The sequence below is a fragment of the Capricornis sumatraensis genome, chromosome 1, assembly GCF_032405125.1.
Source record: "Capricornis sumatraensis isolate serow.1 chromosome 1, serow.2, whole genome shotgun sequence".
In the NCBI taxonomy this organism is placed as follows: Eukaryota; Metazoa; Chordata; class Mammalia; order Artiodactyla; family Bovidae; genus Capricornis; species Capricornis sumatraensis.
Window position 1 is genome coordinate 142,681,407 of NC_091069.1, and position 23,786 is coordinate 142,705,192.

The 23,786-nt window shown below is 37.6% G+C and overlaps 1 protein-coding gene across 1 annotated transcript; it reads left to right on the top strand.

Moving 5' to 3' along the window:
- Positions 1 to 17,675: 17,675 nt before the first annotated feature.
- On the top strand, positions 17,676 to 18,776 carry HTR1F (5-hydroxytryptamine receptor 1F). Its single transcript, XM_068981579.1, has one exon. The coding sequence runs from the start codon at positions 17,676 to 17,678 to the stop codon at positions 18,774 to 18,776; it is 1,101 nt and encodes a 366-aa protein (XP_068837680.1).
- Positions 18,777 to 23,786: the final 5,010 nt, after the last annotated feature.

The following is a 23,786-nucleotide window of genomic DNA, read 5'->3' on the forward strand; positions in this document are numbered from 1 at the left end:
CCCCGGTTTGATTCCTGGTTTGGGAACATCCTCTGGGGAAGGAAATGGCAACCACTGTAGTATTCTTGCCTGGGAAATCCCATGGACAGAGGAGCCTGCTGGCTTCAGTCCTTGGAGTCTCCAAGAGTGGGACACAACTGAAGCAACTAAACAAGAACTTTTCTACCTAGTATTCCCAACTCCCTGCTCCCTTGCTACTTTATCATTCTCTCACAACAAGATATATAATTTAACAGTGTTCATTTCCCACTCTTATACCAGAGCCACTGAGCATTTCTGAAGAAAAATAGCACTGCAATAAAGATTGATGCCTATGCAACTTTAAACAATACACAAAATTCTTTTATCTGCCTTTGATCACTTCCGTTCCTATTCTCTATAGCTACTATGCCAAATGTTCATCTTAGTCTTCATGATCCCTGCCTCCTCCCACTCAACAGATGACAGTCTCTTATTCAAAGAAAAAACAGAGTCTGTAACACATGAAAACCTCCAAGTCTCTGCCATTTCCGCCCCCTCCCCCAATACATACAAGCTCACATGTTCACTAGCTACAGACTTTCACTTTCGTTTATTGCCTTCCTCCTGGTCTCAAATAGCACCACACAGACAATGTACTTAGGAAAGTGTGTGACACAAGCTAATGTGCTCAATAAATTTGTTTTTAGTTTTAGATTGTTTATTTTTTTTATCATATTCTTTTATAAAACAGGTAATAAATATTTAAGGATAAATAAAAATTTTAGAATCTCTTTCCAAACCCTGTTTCACTAGACACACATTTGTATTCCCTGAAGACAACCACAGTTGTCACTATCGGTTTTTGTATTTCCTTCAAAAATATTGGAGCAAAGACATTTTCGATAGTGTACAGATTATGTAAGTATTCGAATAAGAAAGATAGCACATGTGTTCTGAGGGATGTCTCTACATAGTGCCAATACCCAAGTACTTGGTAACAAACAAAGTAACAGACTAAAGGATAAATTCTCTCTTGCTTTCTTCTAAGCTGTTGGGAGTGTCACTGATCACAAAGGAATTTGTGGATGACCACTGTTGGGGGCTATCAACAACTGTAGTTTCCATTTCAATCTGCAGCAATAGTTAAGGGAGAAATACTTCTGTTTTCATTACAGCAGTTACCAGTTGCTTGTGTATCCTTCCAGAGTTATTCTATGTACAAATAAGCAAGTGTATTCATAAATGTTCTTTATGTCACAGAAATAGTAATATACTATACTTACTTTTCTACACTCTGGTTTGTGACTTTAAAATATGTTTTGGAAATCTTTTCATATCAGAATATAAAGAGCTTCTGTGTTCCCTGAAGGATGTACATAATTTATCTGTATTGATGTACATATTTACTTCTCACAGATGGAAAAGTCTTAGATTGACTCAACCAATGAGATTATTTTAGAATGTATATTAGATTTACTGCTTAGTATAGTTTTAATATTTCATTTACTGACTGGTAGAGAAACATTTCAATATTTTTTATTATATATTAGCCAATAATTATGGCTGTTAACAGCCTTACTATTATAGAAAGAAAAGGTTTGGAAATTTTTTTTTAGTGACTACTGTAATGTACTGTCATAGTACACTGATTCATATAACCTGAGAGTGAACGTTTTGAGAAAATGTTTTATGACATTTTCATTTTTATATCTAAAGTGCCAACTATAGTGCTGAAACTAAATAAACATTTGCTGAATAGGTGTATGTCTCTTTTCTCTGGGCGGACTTGCTAAGTCGCTTCAGTCATGTCCAACTCTTTGTGACTGCATGGACTATAACCCATCAGGCTCCTGTGTCCATGTGATTCTCAATATACTTCTCGATGGCATGAATTACGTCTTTTATGAATATGTATCACCTTTAGAACTTAACACATGCTGTGTTGCTTGATAAATATTTATTGATTCATGTTCAGAACTTAGGAAACAAGTCAGGAAGCTCAACCATTGAGTTCTCTGATATTTTGTTATTTCATTTGGTTGACACTTTAGATTTGTTCTATGCTAACTCACAATGTGGGTACTAGTCCCTAAGCTGTGTTCAGCTCTTTGCAATCCTATGGACTGTAGCCTGCCAGGCTCCTCTGTCCATGGAGTTCTCCAGGCAAGATTACTGGAGTGGGTTGCCATGCCCTCTGCCAGGGGATCTTCCTGATCCAGGGATTGGACCCACAACTCAATGCAGGGTCTCCTGCACTGCAGGCAGATTGTTTACCATCTGAGCTATACGGAAGTCCCAAATCACAATAGGTAACATAAATCATCATCATTTAACCATGTCATTTTAAAAATATCAAAACATTGTTTATAATTTTTTAATAGTTTTCTTTAAAAAACATGACTTTATTAGTATCAGTCCCATATATATATATGTATATGTATATATATACAGCTCAGTTCAGTAGCTCAGTCATGTCCAAATCTTTGTGACCCCATGAACTGCAGCACACAAGGCTTCCCTCTCCATCACCAACTCCCAGAGTTGACTCAAACTCATGTCCATCACATCGGTGATGCCATCCAACAATCTCATCCTCTATCGCCCCCTTTTCCTCCCACCTTCAATCTTTCCCAGCATCAGGGTCTTTTCAAATGAGTCAGTCCTTCGCATCAGGTGGCCAAAGTACTGGAGTTTCAGCTTCACCATCAGTCCTTCCAATGAATATTCAGAACTGATTTCCTTTAGGATGGACTGGTTGAATCTCCTCTTGCAGTCCATGAACTCTCAAGAGTCTTCTCCAACACCACAGTTCAAAAGCATCAATTCTTTGGCTTTCAGCCTTTTTTTATAGTCCAACTCTCACATCCATACATGACCACTGGAAAAACCGTAGCTTTGACTAGATGGAACTTTGTTGGCAAAGTAACGTCTCTGCTTTTTAATATTCTGTCCTAATTGGTCATAACTTTTCTTCCAAGGACCAAACATCTTTTAATTTCATGGCTGCAGTCACCACCTGCAGAGATTTTGGAGCCCCCCAAAATAAAAGTCTGACACTGTTTCCACTGTTTCCCCATCTATTTGCCATGAAGTGATGAGACCAGATGCCATGATCTTCGTTTTCTGAATGTTGAGCTTTAAGCCAACTTTTTCCCTCTCCTCTTTCACTTTCATCAAGAGGCTCTTTAGATCTTCACTTTCTGCCATAAGGGTGATGTCATCTGCATATCAGAGTTTATTGATATTTCTCCCAGCAATCTTGATTCCATCTTGTACTTCACCAGTCCAGCATTTCTCATGATGTATTCTGCATATAAGTTAAATAAGCAGGGTGACAATATACAGCCTTGATGTACTCCTTTCCTGATTTGGAACCAGTCTGTTGTCCCATGTCCAGTTTCAACTGTTGCTTCTTGACTTGCATACAGATTTTTCAGGAGGTAGGTGAGGTCATCTGGTATTCCAAACAGACACATATATTAAAATACTTTAAATCTAGAGATTATAATAGCTACTAATACAGTAGTCACTAAGATTTTAAAAGGGTAGAAGTAATTGAAACTACTGAATGAAAACTTGTTTTTTAAATTATAAAAATCTAGCTTAAAAATCTTGAAGAGGGATTTCCCTGGCAGTGACTGTGTGCTTCCCAGTACAGGGGATGCAGGTTGGATCTCTGATTAGGGGACTGAGATTCCAAATGCCCCGAGGCAGAGTCAGAAAAAAAAAAAAAAGTCTATTTTAAATCTTGAAGAAGAGAAAAGTTATTTGATAGTAGATTTCCAGTATCTCAGAAGGAAAAACATGTTAAGCCAAAGTACATGAGTAGTTCTTTCTTGTCATTCAATGTAGACAGATTTCCCACAATTATCCTGGAGATGAATTTCTGTCTAAACCTTACTGTGCTTCAGTTTGTACCTTGGCAGTCTAAGATGATTTACTGTGCAAAAGAGTGGGAAAAAAAGATATTATATTCTACAGCATTAAGTAAATCCCACTAAATTTAAAAATACAAAAAGTTACCCTTCTTATTTAAAACTGCGACTACTTTGTCCTTTGTATTTAAATAAAACCAGTGAATATTTAGGCTAAATATGTCTTAATCACCACCTGTCTTATCCAAATTTTAAAGTTAAGGTTTTTTTTTTTATATTTTAATTGGTATTGATAGCTTTGTTTAACCAGCAGACTGGAAGACCAGATTGCCTTTGAGCAGAACTCCAGATCATGGGTATATAACATCTGCCTTGTGTTTCAATGCTGAACATTCTCTAATATCACTAATTAAATATGACAAATTTACTATCTAATATCAGCTGACAGCAATTAAGCACTCACACAATGTTACAAGATTTCTGCTTCATGTACCTATCCTACCAAGCCAATGGTGCCCAATAAATGTCAATAATAATTATTTGTTTTATTTATGAGATTCAGTTAATTAGCTGGTACTTATTAAACTTAGCAGATATAAAGTAGTACTTTATAAACCTTAAGTGAAGGAGCGCAAAGAGAAAACATGGATTAAAGATGAAAGAAGAGGAAGATAAATACTTCCAGGTTAACATATTTACAAAAGGCAAATAAAATGGCAAGCTCATATATTATGATCAAGTGAAAAAAATGTTTTTAGTTCCATTAGTTATATTTGCATAAAGTATAAGTAACAGTCTGATGCTTTTTAAAAGCTGGTTAAGACAACAACAAAAAGTAAAAAAAAAAAAAGCACACGAGAGATTGTTGTGCTTGAAATTGCTTAAATCTTGCCAACTTAGCTTGATCAACTGGTTATTATTCATCAATAAAAATGAACATTGCTAAATCAAATATTATTACTAAAATTAGATCTCCTTTAACCTTATAATAATAGCTTCCTTGAGTTTTAACACATCCTAAGCATGTGATTTTTTTTCCAAATAATTTATCATTACATTTTTATTTGTTTAGATACACTTAGATATTGTTGTCCCAAATTTTGAAATAGAATTTGTCCAATCCAATATTTTATTCTAGACCAAGATTTAAAAATCTAGATTAAAATATTTGCCAAGTTGTTAATAATTAACTGGCCGGGGAGTGTGTAATTTCCTTGGTTCTGTCTTGTCACAACAAAAATTTGAAGCAACAGACCGGCATTACAGTCCTCAGACGGGCCAGTGTTACAGCTCTCAGACAGACCATTGTCACAGCTTTTGGATGGACCAGTGTTACAGCTGTGTGTTACAGCTCAGTTTTATTTAGAAAATAAAAGAAAATACATCCTTGACGCGTGAGGGCATGCCGACCCAAAAGACGTGAAGAGAAGAGAGAGAGAGACCTCCGGACCTTTGGTCCTCTTTTTATATGTCTTTCTCCTCCCCCCGGGCCGGCCCTGTGTGAACCGGGCCAGCCAGGAGTGCTGTTTGCTCTGCCTGACGTCCTCACTCCGGTCCTCAGACCTTCCTTTGTTCTATTTTCACGGGCTTTTCCCTTCCTTGTCTTTTAGCCACTGCCATCCTGGTCTCCTTTTCCTATTCTAACTACCTAATATAACTAAGAGTTGACTCATTGGAAAAGACCCTGATGCTGGGAGGGATTGGGGGCAGGAGGAGAAGGGCATGACAGAGGATGAGATGGCTGGATGGCATCACTGACTCGATGGACGTGAGTCTGAGTGAACTCCGGGAGTTGGTGATGGACAGGGAGGCCTTGGGTGCTGTGATTCATGGGGTCGCAAAGAGTCGGACACGACTGAGAGACTGAACTGAGCTGAACTGACTGAACATAATTAACTTGAGAAAAAATTTTAAAAAGATATTCTTCACATCTAGCTTATAGCTAAAACTCAATTTTTCAGTAACTCTCTAGTAAGGGTACAGAATTTTCATATTCTTTATTTAGTTCCTGGTGACAACCACTTACATAAGATATTATTATATCCATTGTCACTTTAGAGTGAACTTTTCACCTTATACTGAGTACTCAAGGAGAGGAACTGCTAGGTCAGAGGAGAGAAAGATTGTGAACATGCTCTTTCAAAAACTTCTTCTCCAACCTGCTAACATGTTACTCTTTTTTTAAATTTTAACTCAAATATTGAGACAGTGCATCATTCCTCATTCATGGTGATTGTACATTATTTCCTTCCCACACCACCTTTCTTTAGTGAAATTAGAAAACTTCATATTAGACACTATAAGACGTAGACTGAGGTAAAAATAAAAATAATACTTTTTACCCTGTTAGATCATTTCATGATTTCTCTAATCATCCTAAATGTAGAAGTTTCTAGACCCCCACTACAGCTGACAAATATAAACACTGAGTTTATTAGGTGCCAGGCATTTAAAGGATTTCTACTTAATCTTCAAAAACACTTTGTAAGGTTTCACTTTTATTATCTTCATTTTGCAGGTATTAAAACTGAGTTTTTGAAAGTTGAAACAGTTCTCCTAAGCTCACACTAATAAATTAGTAGGAAAGACAGTCTTTAAGTGATATTCTGTTTAACTCTAGAACTTGTGGGATTTATTCACAATACCGACTTCAATAAACTGACGTGTCAGTCTCAGGAATAAACATGAGTTCTTACTGCTTTCACAACCCGAATCTTCCTGTATGCCCCCACCTCTCCTTCACTCCCACACATACTCAGCTTCCTTCCTCTTTAGGTTTCAGCGACAAAGGAAGCAGTACAGCATACTGAGTTTGTGCACATCTTTGCTTCCTCTTCTACAGCAGGTGCCTCTAAGCTAGTTTCAGTGTCCATTGAATATGCTGCAGGATTTTCATTGTCGGAATTTTAATTTAACTATTTCCCCAATTGTAGCAGACTGACAAGCAGGTGTCTTATGAAAACAATAGCCTGAATCATTCTAACCATGAAATGTGTAAATTTAATTTAATATTAGAATTCCTCTCTTCTTTCTAAATATTTTTAAGATTTGGTTAAATTTTCTTTCATTAATGGTTTTAATGAAAATATTCTTAATATTTTTAAAGATTTGGTTAAAGCTGCTTTAGTTATTAGTTTTCAATAACCACTTAGCAAAATAAGTGCTTGCATCAGTCTAGAACTGATCAGGGAAATAGAGTCACTCAAAATATTCCTGAAACAAAGGAATTTAATGAAGATATTGGGGTTTACATTAATGTTGGGAAAGCTAAGGGGAAAAGGTCAAGGAAGTCAAATCTTAATTCAATACAATTAAAGAAGCAGACAATGAAGCACCTTAGCCTAAAGCTGCAAAGTAGGTAGTTCTAAAAGTGTTCATTGGAAACTTGTTAGATCTCAAAAATATCAGAAAATTCCCAATGACTATTTCCAAGAGCACACAGAAGCTTCTGTCAGTGTGTGCACGTTCATCTGGATGCAGCCACCTTCAGAGAATCATGAACTCCCCTCTTCTTCGGCCTCCCAAACCTTGCAGGAATTCCTCTTGTTACCAACTCCAAAATCAGACTCCTTAGAGAAGGGGCTTCTGGGAAATGTAGTTCCCTATTTCTTTACATTTCAGGGATTGGGAGCTCATAGTGATACAAGATTGACAACAATCCAGGCCATTTCATTCTTATGAACTCTGCATTGATACACATGACACTGGCTTTGGGATCAGCTGACAGGCAGAGATTGAAAAAAGGGTGAGGAGACTGTTAGCAAACAAACTTTTAGTGAAGGCTAGAAAGGAGGTGATGAAACTGTTTTAGAGACTAGAAAGAGGGCAACAAGCAAAACAATTTGTAGATGTGTAGTCTCTCCAGGAAAGATAAAATGTGATTCACGAACTTGTCCATCTGCCCAAGAGGATTTCCAGGCAGAATGTTCAAAGTGGCAATTGACAGTTTCTTATCTGTGTATAATATAGTGTAGCAAAAAAGAGAGAAATTAAAGTTTGCAAGCAAAATTAGAAGAAATATGTAAGAGCCAAGGCTTGCAGATAAGAAAACAAAGCTATTTCCTATCACTGACATCTCTGGGTAGCAAATGATTCTCAAAGTAAAAGTGGCCTAAGGGTAAAGCAGAGCAAGAATCTGACTATAAAGTCCTTTAATAAGGCTCTGAAAGGTTTAAGAGAGATTTCCATAGTAGCACTAGACAGAAAGACCTCAAGAATCTTAAGTGTCATCCACAACACTCACACTCTGTGCAAGGTACAGAGAAGAATGTCTTGAAAAATTATTATGTGGCATGTTGGGGCTTGTAGTGACTTCTGGGCAGATTCATAGGGAAACACGAAGTTTAATAGTAACTTGGATCAAAGAGAAAAGAGATAGAAATGAGAAGATTTTCTGCGGGCAGAAAGCAAGCCGAGAAGTCTATTTAACTGTAAATCCAGCCTGTTTCTCATAGAAAAGAAAGGACTTTTCCAAGAATAGAGTTAAGGGCTCAGAGAGGAGATTTAAAATCCACAGAGTACAGTGGATTAGGGAATTGAATTAGAGAGCCCAAGTGGGCCCTAATGAAGGTGCATTTCTAACCCTCAATGTAGAGTACTTTGACTTCTCCAGGTGAATTTCAAATCAATGGCCACTGTGAGCCACAAGTTTCCTCATCTTTTTGAAAAGGAATGTCTGTTGCCATCATCCTGTCCCTGACTTACCATTATATTGGGGATTGGGGAACAGATAACTTCATCTTTTTAGTTCACAGGTCTCTGAATCAAGAGGCATTGTGGCTTCAAGGAGCCTCATCTGCTTCTTGACCTTATGCACACCATGAGACTGGTGCCATGACTGAGTTTGGGGAGACCAGGAAAGAAGGTGAATGTATTTTGAATATGAGAGAAACAGGAGTAATTGGATCCAGCAGACAAACAAAGAAAAGGTCATGTACCGACTAAGAGTCAGAGTAGGCCAGACATCTGGAAATTTGCAGGTACATCACCCAAGTGGAATATGGGCAGATTTGAGTTGAAGCAAGATGTGGTGGGGAAGGAGTGAGTATTCATGCCAAGAAGGAAGCTGAGCTGACAAATCTGAGCAGAGTACATCAGGAGCCAAAATTCAAGAGACTTAGAGATCAAATCCAGCAGGCAGTGATAAAAAAATAAAGAACAGAAAATTTATACACATAAATGTGAGTAATGTTTCACTGACTTTAGAAGTGCTGTAAAGCTTTTGTGAAAATCAGATCCACAGGGCTCTGTGTAAGCAAATCTTTACTGGTCTGAAGGAGTTAGAGCAGGTCTTACTATTTCCATATCCTAGCCTTGGAATCACTTCTTACGTTTGAAACTGTACCAGTCCATTCTGAAGGAGATCAGCCGTGGGATTTCTTTGGAAGGAATGATGCTAAAGCTGAAACTCCAGCACTTTGGCCACCTCATGTGAAGAGTTGACTCATTGGAAAAGACTCTGATGCTGGGAGGGATTGGGGACAGGAGGAGAAGGGAACGACAGAGGATGAGATGGCTGGATGGCATCACTGACTCAATGGACGTGAGTCTGAGTGAACTCCGGGAGTTGGTGATGGACAGGGAGGCCTGGTGCGCTGCAGTTCATGGGGTCACAAAGAGTCAGACATGACTGAGCGACTGAACTGAACTGAACTGAACTGAACTGAGTCTCAGGCTTTGAAAGTAACTGCAATCTCTCCTTTTCTTTCATCCTTGCACATTACCTGAGCCTGCATTAAACCTATTCTTTAAATTCATTAAGACCCTGATCTGTTTCTGTGCAGAATTGCCCTCTGTGGTCTTGTCTTTTCTGAAACTAGCATTGATCTAGCATTGTCACTAACATCTTCCCTTGGCCTTTGACCAGAGTTTGCATCCCAATTCCTGATCCAAATGCTAAGTAAATTTATTTTTTCTCTGAGATACATAATCCATCACTGAAGAGCACTGTTGGAGGATAACCAAACCTAGGACAATTTTATGCCAATGACCTTATAAAGGTCCTAATTTCAGCTACCATACATTCTTAAGAGTGTTCTGTAATCTTTTTTTTAGGCTCTCAACTCTTTTTTTAATTTTTTGCCTTAAAAAATTTTTTTTATTATGAAAATATGATGACACATTTACAGGAGACTTGGAAAATTATAGAACAAACTTACATATAGTTTTGCTGTACATTATTTTTTAAGTAGATAAATTAAGATTTTTTACTTGGAGGTTCAATATCAAACTCTCAAAATTAATAGAAGGAATATACAGAGAAGTAGAAGTATATAGTAGACCTGAAAAGCACTATGAACCAATTAGACTATAAACTAGGAGACAATGGAACATATCCAAGGACATAAGACCAGGTGTAAAAATTTGATGGTCTAAAGTTATTGAAATCATACAGAGTCTGTGTTCTTACATCTGTGGATTTATGTTAGAAATCAATATCAAAAGATATTTGAAGATAACCCACATATTTTCAAGTCGAATGTGACATTTACTGAGAGATCTTTGACTTAGAAATTGAAAGCCTCAAAAAAGTTAGAAGAGCACTCTGTAATCTTGATTATGCCTCCTCCCTAGAGCAGGTGCTCCACTCTCCTCAAGCCCTATCACCCTACCTGTGCACCTCACTCTGCCAAAGCAGATCGTCTCCTGTCACTTACCTTCTTAAACATTTTGAAGTATTCTGATTGCATATAAAATAAAATCCAGTGTCCTTATCATATCTTGCAAGCCCTTTTATTGTCTTCCTCAGTTGACTATCATCTCTAACGTCCAGCCTCGGTTCTAACATACCCTTGCAGTATCCACAATCAACTAATTCACATGTCTGAATACATCCTGCATTTATTTTGCTCATACTTTTTCCTCAGCCTGGGGAGATTCCCACTTTTTCACCATGGTATGACTAGTTCCTCCTCACCAGTATTTTTAGGACACTTTATACATACCTCTATAATGCTCTCATCACAGTAATCCAAGTCTATGCCCCAACCACTAATGCCTAAAAAGCTGAAGTTGAAGAGTTCTATGAAGACCTACAAAACCTTCTAGAACTAACACAAAAAAAAAAAAAAAGAAGAAGAAGAAGTCCTTTTCATCATAGGGGATTGGAATGCAAAAGTCAGAAGTCAAGAGATACCTGGAGTAACAGGCTAGTTTGGCCTTGGAGTACAAAATGATGCAGGGCAAAGGCTAGCAGAGTTTTGCCAAGAGAACACACTGGTCATAGAAAGCACCCTCTTCCAACAACACAAGAAATGGCTCTACACATTGACATCACCAGATGGTCAATACTGAAGTCAGATTGATTATATTCTTAGCAGCCAAAGATGGAGAAACTCTATACAGTCAGCAAAAACAAGACTGGGAGCTGACTGTGGCTCACATCATGAACTGCTCATTAAAAAATTCAGACTGAAATTGAAGAAAGTAGGGAAAACCACTAGACCATTCAGGTATCACCTAAATCAAACCCCTTATGATTATACAGTGGAAGTGACAAATAGATTCAAGGGATTAGATCTAATAGACAAGGGGCCTGAAGAACTATGGACAAAGGTTCGTTTGTATAGGAGGCATTGACCAAAACCATCCCCAAGAAAAAAAAAATTCAAAGAGGCCAAATGGTTGTCTGAGGAGGCCTTGCAGATAGCTGAGAGAAGAAGAGAAGTAAGTGAAAGGCAAGGGAGAAAAGGAAAGATATACCCATCTAAATACAGAGTTCCAGATAATAACAAGGAGAGATAAGAAAGCCTTCCTCAGTGATCAGTGCAAAGAAATAGAGGAAAGCAATAGAATGGGAAAAACTAGAGACCTCTTCAAGAAAATTAGAGATAGCAAGGGAGAATTTCATGCAAAGATGGGCACAATAAAGGACAGAAATGCTACGGACTTAACAGAAGCAGAAGATATTAGGAAGAGGTGGCAAGAATACACAGAGGAACTATACAAAAAAGATCTTCATGACCCAGATAACCATGATGGTGTGATCCCTCACCTAGAGGCAGACATCCTGGAATGCAAAGTTAAGTGGGCCCTAGGAAGCATCACTACAAACAAAGTTAGTGGAGATGTTGGAATTCCAGCTGAGCTATTTCAAATCCTAAAAGATGATGCTGTGGAAGTGCTGCACTCAATATGCCAGCAAAATTAGAAAACTCAGCAGTGGTCACAGGACTGGTAGCCATTTAGCATAGTCTCTACAGAAGTAAATACTCAGAAAATATAAATATTACTGTTATTATTATTCTAATTGGAGCAGCTAATTTGTAGGTTCGAGGTTTTGATAGAATTAAATTTTGCTTTCTTGCCTCTATACAATCTTATTAATAAAATTATTTGTGTATAGTCCCACCATTTGTTTACAATATAAAGTAAATTAAGCAACACCCTAATGAGCTTATAGTTTAACCTGAATGAGAACAGTATGGTTGGACATCAGGATCAAGCAGACCTTAATATAAATCAACGTTAGATTTAAAAAACTATGTGTAAACAGAGAAGCAGCCATGAAATTAAAAGACGCTTACTCCTTGGAAGGAAAGTTATGACCAACCTAGATAGCATATTCAAAAGCAGAGACATTACTTTGCCAACAAAAGTCCATCTAGTCAAGGCTATGGTTTTTCAAGTAGTCATGTATGGATGTAAGTGTTGGACTATAAAGAAAGCTGAGCACAGAAGAACGATGGTTTTGAACTGTGGTGTTGGAGAAGACTCTTGAGAGTCCGTTGGGCTGCAAGGAGATCCAACCAGTCCATTCTGAAGGAGATCAGTCCTGGGTGTTCATTGGAAGGACTGACGTTGAAGCTGAAACTCCAATACTTTGGCCACCTCATGTGAAGAGCTGACTCATTTGAAAAGACCCTGATGTTGGGAAGGATTAGGGGCAGGAGGAGAAGGGGACGACAGAGGATGAGATGGCTGGATGGCATCACTGACTCAATGGATTTGGGTTTGGGTGAACTCCAGGTGTTGGTGATGGACAGGGATGCCTGGCATGCTGTGGTTCATGGGGTCGCAAAGAGTCAGACAGGACTGAGGGACTGAACTGAGCTGAACTGAAAAAGAAAAGTAAAATGTATCATATGGCTGAATCAATACATCAGCAGATATTCATTCAGAGTAAAGCCTGGGGAAGTTTTCCTTTGTTATTATGAAGAAGGCTACACATAAATGGTGAGACTACAGGCTCTACTTATAATCCTATTTCCCAATGAACACATTCAAAATACAGAATATACTTTGAGAGTAAATGTGTGATATAGTCTCGGTGCAGTAACCCAGAGGTGGTTCCTAGTAGCACAAGGATTCACAGCAGGAACTTAAAATGTTAAGGGAGGAATAAGAAATAATCTGATCAGATGTTGTAACTTAATTAATGAAGGTAGATGGGTTCAGTTCAGTTCAGTTCAGTTCAGTTGCTCAGTCATGTACAACTCTTTGCGACCCCATGAATCGCAGCACGCCAGGCCTCCCTGTCCATCACCAACTCCTGGAGTTCACTCAAACTCACGTCCATCGAGTCAGTGATGCCATCCAGCCATCTCATCCTCTGTTGTCCCCTTCTCCTCCTGTCCCCAATCCCTCCCAGCATCAGAGTCTTTTCCAATGAGTCAACTCTTCTCATGAGGTGGCCAAAGTCCTGGAGTTTCAGCTTCAGCATCATTCCCTCCAAAGAAATCCCAGGTGGTTTACTGAAATTCTAATTGTAAGTGGCAAAGAAAATAAGACAAAAAGAAACCCAATTGTGATTGACTGCATTTGTTTTCCTCTTTTCTGTATTTTCTACAAAAACAATTATCATAAGATTAATTAACTTTCTAAATTTAATAATGGAAAATATGCTTATATAATCAGTAGAATTTATGTGACATATTTTAGCATTAAAATATCCGTAGCATTAAGTACCATTTTATTGAGCCTATTTAAATGCTACTGTGTGATGCTTAGAGAAATCAGGTGAATTATCACATAATTCACCTTCTAATTTGAAGCTTATCCATTTTCCTACAGAATTAATTTTTATTATGAAAACACACATAACTATTTCCAAACAGTTTTTCTTTTTAATACTCTATTCAAAATGTAATTTCAGGATTATCTCCTGAAGAGGCTCTTTTGCCAAAACTGTTTATCAGGAGAATTAAAGTGAAAAGTTATTTTTACCTATAATGTGGAAAAATGTCAGCACTTTTAAATCAATTCTCATAACACGAAATAACACTTTTGGAAAGGAATTAACCAATTAAGAAAATATTTAGGTTTTTATTGACTATACAGTGCAGATTTTATGATGAATGGGGAGATTGGAAAAAGTGTAAAAATTAATTAACCTACCATGTTTTGTTTTTTTAAAATTATTATTAGTTTTGGCTGCACCACACAGCATGTGGGAATTTAGTTCCCTGACCAAGGATGAAACTGGCACCTCTTGCATTAAAAACATAGTTTTAACAACTGGACCGCCAGGGGAGTCCCCTAATCTACCATGTTTTTAATGTCTAGTTGGGTTTGGAGTAAGCAATTCACTTGTGACCACTGACCCCTTAAAGATGTTTCCAGGGAAAAAACTAAAGACTGTGAGGTCCACTGATAATTGAAAGCACACATCGAGGATTTTCTTGGACATCCTGATGGTGTAAATTAGCACATCATTACTTATCAGGTCCTGTAGTGCAAAACTGATATAGAACATATGATTATATGGTGTAACTCTCATAAGAGGGTGAAAAGAGTAGGAATGATGTCGGAGAAGGGGAGTTAACAGGTCTAGGGCTGAGGGTCCAAGAGCTGCAGAAAGTCAGGATTCAAAATAGTCAAAAGAAAAGCTAGAGTAAGATCATTTATTTGAGAAACTCTAAGAAATAAATTAAGAATGTAAGAAAGATGCTAAGAAAGTTATACAGCAGAAATGTCAGAGCTGCTCTCAGCAGAAAGAAACTCATAGAGGTGAAAGGATCAGACAAAGCACTGAGGAACAAGTGTGTGAATTATCCCCCAGAACCCTGACTCCTTGGACCAATAGCATCTGCATCCTGTGAGATCTTGTTAAGGCAGGTTTCAGGGGCCTGCCCCAGACTTCAGTTCAGTTCAATTCAGTTCAGTTACTCAGTCATGTCCAACTGTTTGCAACCTCATGGACTGCAGCACACCACGCTTCCCTGTCTGTCACCAACTCCTGGAGCTTGCTCAAACTCAAGTCTATTTAGTCGGTGATGCCATCAAACAATTTCATCCTCTTGTCCCCTTCTCCTCCTGCCTTCAATCTTTCCCAGCATCAGGGTCTTTTCTAATTAGTCGGTTCTTCACATCAGGTGGCCAAAGTATTGGAATTTCAGCTTCAACATCAGTCCTTCCAATGCATATTCAGGACTGATTTCCTTTAAGATGTACTGGTTGTATCTCCTTCCAGGCCAAGGGACTCTCAAGAACCTTCTCCAACACCACAGTTCAAAACCATCAATTCTTCTGCACTCAGCTTTCTTTATAGTCCAACTCTCACATCCATACATGACTACTGGAAAACCATAACCTTGACTAGACGGAACTTGTTGGTAAAGTAATGTCTCTGCTTTTTAATATGTTGGTCATAGCTTTTCTTCTAAGGAGCAGGCGTCTTTAAATTTCATGGCTGCAGTCACCAGACTTACTGAGTCTCAAACTCAGAGGGAAGGACCCAACAACTCCTGTTTGAAAAGCCCTCAGGATGACTCTGAGGCAAACTAAATTCCAGAACCACTGGTTTAGCATTTCTAAGGAGGTTGTAGCCTCCCTTTTTTATCTGGAGTTGTCTTAGTTGCCCTTTAGAAATGGTTAAGTGTTGATATAAGTAATTTAGATATGCATACAACTCTTTTTCAGTTACCTACTGACAACTATTAATATTTATTTTATGAGTAGTAGGTATTCAGATTTCTTCTGCCATTCAATTTGCTTGGGAGCAAGCCACCAGCACCTACCTTCAATGAATATGAGAAAAGGGAAATTAAATTTAGTACTGATAACTCAAACACAAGTAGGAAATTAAAATATGATGCACTCCAAGTTTTTATAGTATGTATATATACATACACACACTCCATAAGAAGCATTTGATATAAAAATATCAAGTATTTTGATTGTTCTATCAGTTCCAATAAGTGAAACATAACCATTTTAAAGTAAAAAGAAGGAAGATGGAGGTACAATAATAGTTATAACTACAAGAATAAAGTTTCAGGTTTCCATCTTTTCTTTGTCTTTTCCAAAGATGTGGTTTGTTACTAAAGAATTGTTAAAGGAAGAGAGAAGGGCTGATGCAAAAAAAAAAAAAAAAAAAGATTAATCTTATTTCATTACACTCTAATTGCTCTTATTTGACTTGCAATTACATAACAGCTTGGAGAAGGCAATGGCAACCCACTCCAGAGAAGCCTGGTAGGCTTCATGCAGTCCATGGGGTCGCTGGGAGTCAGACACGACTGAGCGACTTCACTTTTCACTTTCATGCATTGGAGAAGGAAACGGCAACCCACTCCAGTGTTCTTGCCTGGAGAATCCCAGGGATGGGGGAGCCTGGTGGGCTGCCGTCTGTGGAGTCGCACAGAGTCGGACACGACTGACGCGACTTAGCAGCAGCAGCAACAGCATAAACTGAAATAAAAATTATAAGCTGAGTTTGGAGGCTTCCTTTTCAAAAATAAGATTACAAGTAAGGTCTTGTAAAGAATAATTTCCATTTCAGAGTGCGTGCCATTATGAGTTTTTCTCATTGGCAAGTTCACCTTGTTCAGTGTTTTCTTTAGGTCATATATGTCCTTGTAATAATGGGCAGTGTTGTGTGGTTATTTGGTTCCAACCGGTTTTATTTTGTCCCTTTAAATCAAATTAACTGCTTATATCCACAAAGTCTACTAAACACTGTGACATTTTCCTAATTTCATCAAATGATCATGGAATGCCAGAAATACACTAAAAATATTTTATTCTTGCTTATTTTACTTTTTTATAACCTTTATATCCTGACATAAAATACACTGAAGCTTCCTTTAGTCTCCACAAGCCCAATGATAATGTTCTCAACATAACTTTGAGCTAAGTACAAAGTTGCTTATGATTTTGAATACTGCTTTTAAAATGATATTTTCTTGTATTACATTATATAGTACACAAATATATACTAATGAAATGTGCTTTTAAAGTTTTTCTGTAGACAGAGAGAAACGGCAACCCACATAGCTAATATTAATAAAGATTTTTTAAAATTTTTTAATTGAAGGATAATTGCTTTACAGAATTTTGTTGTTTTTTGTCAAACCTCAACATGAATCAGCCATAAGTATACACATATCCCCTCCGTTTCGAACCTCCCTCCCATCTCCCTCCCCATCTCACCCCTCTAGGTTGACACACCCATACAACAAATTCTCATTGGCTATCTATTTTATATATGGTAATGTAATTGTCCATGTTACTCTTTCCATACATCTCACCCTCTCCTCCCCTAAGATTAGTAAAGATTTTAAACACAATTTTATAATACAGATTTTACTAATAGATTAATTGACTCATAAAAATTGTTTTATTTGAGCCCTATTCTAAGAAACATTTTTAAAGTTATTGTTTGTTACTGTTGCCTTTGGATTTCCTAAATTAAATGAAAAGAAAAAGAAAATTGCAAGCTCAACTCCATTTTTTAAATCGATAGAGTATTCTGAGAAAGTGTACATGTATATTTAAAAACAAACAAGCAGTATTCAGCAAGGAAGAGAAAAATCTTTGAAACCTTCTCTGAACTGAACTGTTTTCCCCTCTTCTGTTACAGGTATCAACAGCTTTATTAATCTTCTAAAACAACAAAAAATGGATTTCTTGAATTCATCTGATCAAAACTTGACCTCAGAAGAACTGTTAAACAGAATGCCATCCAAAATTCTGGTGTCCTTCATTCTCTCTGGACTGGCACTGATGACAACCACCATTAACTCACTTGTGATTGCTGCAATTATTGTTACCCGAAAGCTGCACCACCCAGCCAACTACTTAATTTGCTCCCTTGCAGTCACAGATTTCCTTGTAGCCGTTCTGGTGATGCCTTTCAGCATTGTGTATATTGTGAGAGAGAGCTGGATTATGGGACAAGTGGTCTGTGACATCTGGCTGAGTGTTGACATTACATGCTGTACATGTTCCATCTTGCATCTCTCTGCTATAGCTTTGGATCGGTACCGGGCAATCACTGATGCTGTTGAGTATGCCAGGAAAAGGACTCCCAAGCATGCTGGCATTATGATTACCATAGTTTGGATTATATCTATTTTTATCTCTATGCCTCCTCTATTCTGGAGGCACCAAGGAACTAGTCAAGAGGATGAGTGCATCATCAAACACGACCACATCGTTTCCACTATTTACTCAACATTTGGAGCTTTCTACATCCCATTAACATTGATTTTGATCCTCTATTACAAAATATATAAGGCAGCAAAGATGTTATATCACAAGAGGCAAGCAAGTAGGATTGCCAAGGAGGAAATGAATGGCCAAGTCCTTTTGGAGAGTGGTGAAAAAAGCTCTAGACTGGTCTCCACACCGTACATGCTAGAAAAGTCTTTATCTGATCCATCAACGGACTTTGATAAAATTCATAGCACAGTGAAAAGTCCCAGGTCTGAATTCAAGCATGAGAGATCTTGGAGAAGGCAAAAGATCTCAGGCACAAGAGAACGCAAAGCAGCCACTACCCTGGGATTAATTTTGGGTGCATTTGTAATATGTTGGCTTCCTTTCTTTGTAAAAGAATTGGTTGTTAATGTCTGTGAAAAGTGTAAGATTTCTGAAGAAATGTCAAATTTTTTGACATGGCTTGGATATCTCAATTCCCTTATAAACCCACTGATTTATACAATCTTTAATGAAGACTTCAAGAAAGCATTCCAAAAACTTGTGCGATGTCGATGTTAGTTCAAAGAAGTTTATTATGAAAAGGTTGGGATTCTATTGAGGTGAAGTAACTAAATGAATGTTAAATAAAACATTTAAAATTTTAGAAGGAATTAAAGCTGCTAAGATGATATTAATATATATTTTAATAGCAACATGCATATACAATGTACTGATTTAAAGACATTTTTGACCATCATTCTAGAGTATGTGAAATTAGAAAATAATTTTGTTTGTAAACAATATTTTGCCTATGCAAAGTCCCTAACAAGCTAACTGGAAAAATATATATTATTAATAAATGATTTTTCAGGTTTATGTCTTATAACAATTATAGAAGAATTTTCTATTAACAACATACTTCCATCCATAATTTCTATATAATCCTATTGCTTTATTATATGATCTTATTTTTTTATAGGAAAGATTAAATTCACCACAAAGCACACATTTCTCCTACCGAACCCTTGTCCCCTCTCCATCTTACCCTGGGCAAAAGAGGTAGGGGAGAGCTAAAAAAGACTTAGTGTGACAGGAGGAGATGTGAAAGTCAGAGGGTGATACTGTCTTTGTATTTAGATAGTAAAGAGTAATCATAAAATGAGTTAGGTACTGCAGAATAATTCTAGATATTGAACTGTGAATATTTAACATATTCTTTTTGTTTAATATGAACTCCTAGAAGAATACTTTCTTAATCATGCATTATCAACATTTGAAATCAAAGCCTTACCTTTAGTAGAAATAACTCAGGGAGGGTCAAGGGGGAGACGTTCTAAGTTTGTCATGTTTAGGAATCAAATTGAAGGCACTTAGTACCCTACGTTACTTGTCATAGATATTATATGCCTGTCTTTTTAAAAATGTGACCTATTTCATTTCTGTCACTGTTAATAAGCTCAGCTGCCAACTAAAACGTCTATGGTACTTTGCACTTTAGCAGATATTTCCTTTTTGTTAGAGAGAATGTGATAGAAATTCTTAGAACTTTCCACTGACTTCAAAAAAATCTCTATAGTTTTCCAGTTGATAGAAATGAACAAGCAAAGATTCACATTATATTAATTATATATTAAATGTATACATCTCCTAATTAGTCCACTTCACAAGTTCAGTGAGCCAAAACAATTTCGTAAGTTTATCTACCATATTTATACAGGGATTTGAAAACAAAAGAACCATGCTTCTGAGAAGATTTCATTTCATTTGAACCAGCAAGGTTATATGCTACCTTTTAATCTACCATCAAGCAAAATAACTTGAAAACAATAATACATTCCCTTTTGTTCTAAGGTGCACCTTTATGTATATTGTTAATATTCTTTCCCCGTCATGTGATTCAGAGTACCTAATTTTTTTGTGTATCAATGACATGTTCCTCTCAGTCTAAGTATTTACAGAATTTTAATTTTGTATAAGGCATTGAGATGTACTATATAGAAAATACAAGAAATAATACACCATTTCTTGCTTTAAAATGTTTACAATCTAAAAAGTGAGAAAAGAAAAAACAAAGATTGGCATGGAAGTTGTTTATATTCTTATGATAATTCAAAGGAAAAACTGCATCTGGTTGAGAAAAATCAAGAAAGTTTTATAAAGAATTTATCCAAAATGAATATCAAAGAAACCACATTGAGCACAAGATATGGAAGAGCATACTTCAAGTGGTGGCAAGACAAAGATTTCAGACTGCATCCTGGAAATATTTAGAGGGACATGCTCATAAAATAACAATGAGTTTGGCAGCTATTTAGAATGCAGAAGAAGAGATTAAAAGAGAAATTGGTCATTATTGTGACTGATTTTGAATGTTAGAAAAAGAAATCTACAGTCAGTTTGGTTGCTGTCTGTCAGTGAGTGGTCATGGATGCTTTTTAGCAGAAATATTACAAGTTTAAGGCAATTTAAAAAAATCTGAATGATTTAAGCAGAGAGAGTACATAATAACTTTTTGTTAGAAAGCAATCATTAATGTGAACAAGAGGTGATAACGTCCTGAACTTGATTCTGACATTGGGGAACATAAAGGAAGAAACAGAAGAGAGATATGGAGGCAGAATATGTTAACAACAAATATGGACAGACAGACAGACATGAGTCACTGAGATAACTTGTTCTCAACAGAAATGAGGAACTCACGAGAAGGGGCCTATTAGTGCAGTGATGACTTCTCTTTTGGGTACAACCAGCACACAAGGACTCTTGCCTGGAAAATCCCATGGATGGAGGAGCCTGATAGGCTGCAGTCCATGGGGTTGTCAAGAGTCAGACATGACTGAGCGACTCCACTTTCACTTTTCACTTTCATGCACTGGAGAAGGAAATGGCAACCCACTCCAGTGTTCTTGCCTGGAGATTCCCAGGGACAGTGGAGCCTGGTGGGCTGCCATCTATGGGGTCGCACAGAGTCAGAAATGACTGAAGCGACTTAGCAGCAGCAAGCACACAGAGACGTGTGAAAGCCTACAGGTGCCTTCTGAGCAGTCTGGTCCAGGGAAAACTAACAAGCAGATGAGATTCATTTCTTTATTTCCCAGTGTGTTGTGTTGACAGTCAAAGCCTGCTTGAGACCCTGTCATCCCCTGGTTATTTCTTTTTCTCCTTCTCACCAAACTTTGATTCTATTATTTATTTATTCAAAGACCTTGCTAAAGCTAAAATAATCTGTTAATTTCTTTACATCCACCTCAGAAATTTATATATTAATATTAGAGAATTCTGCCATAAGGGTGGTATCATCTGCATATCTGAGGTTATTGATATTTCTCCTGGCAATCTTGATTCCAGCTTGTACTTCTTCCATCCCAGCCTTTCTCATGATGTCTCTGCATATAAGTTAAATAAGCAGGGTGACAATGTACAGCCTTGACGTACTCCTTTTCCTATTTGGAACCAGTCTGTTGTTCCATGTCCAGTTCTAACTGTTGCTTCTGACCAGCATACAGGTGTCTCAAGAGGCAGGTCAGGTGGTGTGGTATTCCCATCTCTTTCAGAATTTTCCACAGTTTATTGTGACCCACACAGTCAAAAGCTTTGGCCTTGTCAATACAGCAGAAATAGATGGTTTTCTGGAACTCTCTTGCTTTTTCGATGATCCAGCAGATGCTGGCAATTTGATCTCTGGTTCCTCTGCCTTTTTTAAAACCAGCTTGGACATCTGGAAGTTCACAGTTCACGTATTGCTGAAGCCTGACTTGGAGAATTTTGAGTATTACTTTACTAGCATGTGAGATAGTGTAATTGTGTGGTAGTTTGATCATTCTTTGGCATTGCCTTTCTTTTGGATTGGAATGAAAACTGACCTTTTCCAGTCCTGTGGCCACTGCTGAGTTTTCCAAATTTGCTGGCATATTGTGTGCAGCACTTTCTTGGTATCATCTTTCAGGATTTGAAATAGCTCAACGGGAATTCCATCACCTCCACTAGCTTTGTTCATAGTGATGCTTTCTAAGGCCCACGTGACTTCACATTCTAGGATGTCTGGCTCTAGGTGAGTGATCACACCATCGTGATTATCTTGATCATGAAGATCTTTTTTGTACAGTTCTGCGTATTCTTGCCACCTCTTCTTAATATTTTCTTCTTCTGTTAAGTCCATACCATTTCTGTCCTTTATGGAGCCCATCTTTGCATGAAATATTCCCTTGGTATCCCTGATTTTCTTGAAGAGATCTCTAGTCTTTCCCATTGTATTTTCTCTATTTCTTTTCATTGATCGCTGAGGAAGGCTTTCTTTTCTCTCCTTCCTATTCTTTGGAACTCTGCATTCAGATGCTTATATCTTTACTTTTCTCCTTTGCTTTTTGCTTCTCTTCTTTTCAAAGCTATTTGTAAGGCCTCCCCAGACAGCCATTTTGCTTTTTTGCATTTCTTTTCCATGGGGATGGTCTTGATCCCTGTCTCCTGTACAATGTCACGAACTTCCATCCATAGTTCATCAGGCACTCTATCAGATCTAGTTCCTTAAATCTATTTCTCACTTCCACTGTATAATCATAGGGATTTGATTTAGGTCATACCTAATAGTATAGTGGTTTTCCCTACTTTCTTCAATTTAAGTCCGAATTTGATGAAAGTGAAAGAGGAGAGTGAAAAAGTTGGCTTAAAGCTCAACATTTAGGAAACTAAGATCATGGCCTCCAGTCCCATCACTTCATGGGAAATAGATGGGGAAACAGTGTCAGACTTTATATTTTTGGACTCCAAAATCACTGCAGATGGTGACTGCAGCCATCAAATTAAAAGATGCTTACACCTTGGAAGGAAAGTTATGACCCACTTAGATAGCATATTCAAAAGCAGAGACATTACTTTGCCAACAAATGTCCTAGTCAAGGCTATGGTTTTTCCAGTGGTTGTGTATGGATGTGAGAGTTGGACTATGAAGAAAGCTGAGCACCGAAGAATTGACGCTTTTGAACTGTGGTGTTGGAGAAGACTCTTGAGAGTCCCTTGGACTGCAAGGAGATCCAACCAGTCCATTTTAAAGATCAGTCCTGGGTGTTCTTTGGAAGGACTGATGCTAAAGCTGAAACTCCAATACTTTGCCCACCTCATGCAAAGAACTGACTCATTGGAAAAGACCCTGATGCTAGGAGGGATTAGGGGCTGGAGGAGAAGGGGACAACAGAGGATAAGATGGCTGGATGGCATCACTGACTCAATGGACATGAGTTTGGGTGAACTCCGGGAGCTGGTGATGGACAGGGAGGCCTGGTTACTGCAGCTCATGGGGTTGCAAAGAGTCGACATGACTGAGCAACTGAACTGAACTGAATTAGGGAATTCTAAGAGAGAAAGCCCATCCACCCAAAGGACAAATTTTCAAGCAGGGTGAGGCTCACCCATATTCACGTACTACCTTCTCTGAGTTGGACTAAAGCTCAAATCTAAGAAAATAGTATTCAAAATAACAGGGAATTAGAAGTTTATTTCTATGTGTTTGAAACATTTTTTTTTATTCCAAGCAGATCACAACATGTTACAGTAATTATTATTCCATCTACGTGTTTCCCCCACATGAAGATG